The sequence below is a fragment of the Anarrhichthys ocellatus genome, unplaced genomic scaffold (assembly GCF_004355925.1).
Source record: "Anarrhichthys ocellatus isolate YVR2014 unplaced genomic scaffold, GSC_Weel_1.0 scaffold53, whole genome shotgun sequence".
NCBI classification, from domain to species: domain Eukaryota; kingdom Metazoa; phylum Chordata; class Actinopteri; order Perciformes; family Anarhichadidae; genus Anarrhichthys; species Anarrhichthys ocellatus.
In genome coordinates this window covers 2,547,273-2,550,545 of record NW_022280083.1, presented here as the reverse complement: position 1 = coordinate 2,550,545, position 3,273 = coordinate 2,547,273, and the positions used below count along the sequence as shown (strand labels likewise).

Below are 3,273 nucleotides of genomic sequence, written 5' to 3'. Positions count from 1 at the left end.
GTGTGTGTGTGTGTGTGTGTGTGTGTGTGTGTGTGTGTGTGTGTGAGTTGACTGTAAACAAGGTGCTCTCTGACAGCCTTTGTGTAACAGGTGAGAGTAAAGCGAGGCAGTGAGGCTGAACCTCTCTCTCTGTCTGAGCATCACAACGAGCCGTCAGGTTGAAGCTGCTGTCAGACGCTTCATGTTCACTCCTCTCTGCATCAGAGGAGAGGAGAGCAGCCGCGACGTGGTCCATTGTTGGCCAGCGTTTTGATATTCAGCAGTCACGTGTGATATCAGACCGGATCATATGAGGAGTCCAGCAGCATGACACCGGTTACAAAACCACTTCAGACGAGCTGCCGGCTTTTTAAGTGAAATGTTTCCCCTGATGCAGAGAACTGGGGCGGAGTTATCGGATGTCTAAATACTGAGAGGTTATCAGGATCAATGGTGCTGCGTGTGCTCTTCATCCACGTCTTCATCAGAGAGCTTCACTCTGCTCAGTGTTCATGTGTTAGAGGAGGAACGGTGATGAAATATGTAAAGACAAGATAAGACTATTGACAGACAGGCTATAATCACCCAATGAAACTGTTTGAAAAGAACAACTTATATCCTGAATATACATTGAAGTGTGTAAACAGAGACAGTGTTGTGCTGCCTACCAACAGTCAGCAGCAGCTCAGTCTAAGACATGGAGCACATGTTTTTATATTCAGTGTGACTTCCTCAGCTGTCCGTCATGAACAAACGTCCATAAATCTGCGTAAATAAACATTGAAAAATGACGATCTTTATAAACTGGTTTGATCTATCAGCTCCACCAGAACACACTGAGTGTCTCTCTACCTCTCTCTACCTCTCTCTCTAGAGAAAGAAAGATGGGTTCTCTCTTTCTCCCCCCTCATCTTATTTTTTATATCTTAAATTCTCTTTTTATTAGTGATTTCTTTATTTATTTCTCCTTGTTGAGCTCTCGTGGAGCCTGAGGTCTGAGGTTGTCATTGTTAACACATGCGTCTCTGTGACTGTAGTTCGCATGAAGTGGAGCTGGAGCTGAAAGCTGCTTCTTCGATATCGTTGGCAGCAGTTTTTACTTGAACTTTAACCTCATGATGAGGAGTTTGTGTGAGTCGATATCGGCCTCGAACGCCTCTTGAACGTCGTTGTTCTTGCCGTCCTCTCACACAGCTGCTGAGTTTAATTAAGCTGAATGTTGTGTGTGATCCCTAAAGATTCACGTAGATGTGGAGGTGGTGAAAGGGTTTCATACAGTCTGAGACTAAATGAGCTTTCAAAGGTTTTCCTTCACATAACTGTATTTACACCAGTATGAAGCTCAGACGTGTTCTGAAGCCTCACAGAGACCCAGAGGAACCTGGTCTTCATAGTCCACTTCTGTTCTAATGAAAGCCGCCCTCCTCTTTCAGTCCTGGACTGGAGGATGACGGATCCGAACCACCCCATGAACGCTCTGATGCGTCTGAACCAGATCCACCCGGGCCTGCAGTACCGCCTGCTGTCCCAGTCCGGCCCGGTCCACGCTCCGGTCTTCACCATGTCCGTGGAGATCCAGGGAACCAGCTACCACGCCACCGGGAACTCCAAGAGGACCGCCAAGCTGCAGGTGGCCCTCAAGGTATTCACTTTAAACTGTCTCATGAAACCTTATACGCCGATGCAGCGCAGTACATAAACTATGAATAATACAAGTACAGATGAAGCCTTCTGGTAACAGCTAGAGGGTGTTTCTTTATGAGGAGGTTGTCGGTAAAAGATTGACAGGAAGTTGGTCAAAACAAAGACGGAGTGTTGGTCAGTCCGTCTGCTTCACTGATGAACATTTATCTGCAACATGAAATGATTGAAGTGAGATGAACCGAGTAAAGTCTTTTAACTCAGGAGTTAAAACTCATGTTGAAAAACTGCATAATTTGCAGTCAAAGAAAAGCAATACATCAGAATACATGTTCTCCTGATACTCACAAGATGCAATATGATGGTATTGAGTTAAGTATTGTGATAATGTTCATATCCTGGAGACTCCGCTGTAGTTTTAACGTCCTCTGAATAAAAGCAAAACAAATATAAATGTGGAAACGAGTATTTGCATCAGAATCCGTTCATTTTACTCTTTCTAGTGAAAATAAACAAATAAACATCCACTATTAGTTTTATACAATTATTACTAATAACACAAGCTGTGACACAATTCTGTCCTACATACTAACTTTACACAATGTGTACTACTCACTAATCTAGTGTACAAGGAAGGAACATACTAATGTATTAAAACTGTGTTGTGTTAACAGGAAATACATTAAACTTCTCAGATAGAATGCTCAATGTAACTCTGCTGTTCTTTACTTTATATTTATATATAAAAACTCTCTTTCTGTGCCTCTTAACCGTCCTTTAGATAAATATATTCATGATGAAGTGAAACGTGTAATAAGTGTAAGTGAAGGGAGTAACCACACTTGAGCAGCTCTTCCTCTGTCTGTTACTGCAGCTCGTCAGAGTGTCGGATGTTTAACACAAACAACAACAAACAAACAAACAAACAGAGACAAAGGAACTCTTTTCAGATCGATGACGGAACAAAAGTCGATGTTCTCTTTTGTGAAAAAGCTTGTTTTGTTTTTTTAACTTGTTGTTTGACTGCTCACACGTTCTGTTGCTCACACGCATTGATTCACTCAGTTCCACATTCACACGTCAGAGCTGCCCGGTACTCCCAGTACACCCAGTACACCCGGTCTCTGTGGTGGTGATGGTCAATGAGCAGCCTCACAGCAGCAGCTGTCCGCTGGTTTGAGCTCAGTCATAGATGACGGGTGTGAGCGCGTCAGAGACATTAGAGAAAGTGTACCGGGTACTTTTATAACTACATTCGGACCCGACTATTTACTGAAGATGATGGAATGACGGACTAGGGACCTGACTATTTACTGAAGGTGATGGAATGACGGACTAGGGACCAGACTATTTACTGAAGATGATGGAATGACGGACTAGGGACCAGACTATTTACTGAAGGTGATGGAATGATGGACTGCTGTTCCCCCTCAGGCGCTGCAAGCTCTGGGCTTCGTACTCGGAGCCGACGGAGACATGGACTCGCTGAGCGCCGACGAGAAGTCAGACGGAGAGGGCAAGAACGACAGGCTGTCCACCAGCTCCAGCTCCACCTCCATCACCTCCTCCACAGACATACAGGAGGTGGGAGGAGCACGCACACACACACGCACACACACACGCACACACACACACACACACACACACACACAC

At 44.6% G+C, this 3,273-nt stretch overlaps 1 protein-coding gene across 3 annotated transcripts in view; it reads left to right on the top strand.

The window, feature by feature from the left end:
* Positions 1-3,273, top strand: part of LOC116396145 (spermatid perinuclear RNA-binding protein-like) — a 36,517-nt gene that overhangs the window by 21,100 nt on the left and 12,144 nt on the right. For all 3 annotated transcript variants that reach the window (XR_004213582.1, XM_031870570.1, XM_031870569.1), the window contains 2 exons: positions 1,413-1,621; positions 3,055-3,204. Coding sequence is in view for 2 of the 3 variants with exons in the window: in XM_031870570.1 (XP_031726430.1) it covers positions 1,413-1,621; positions 3,055-3,204 (359 nt within the window). In the remaining variant the exon portion in view is untranslated. The remainder of the gene's footprint in view (positions 1-1,412; positions 1,622-3,054; positions 3,205-3,273) is intronic.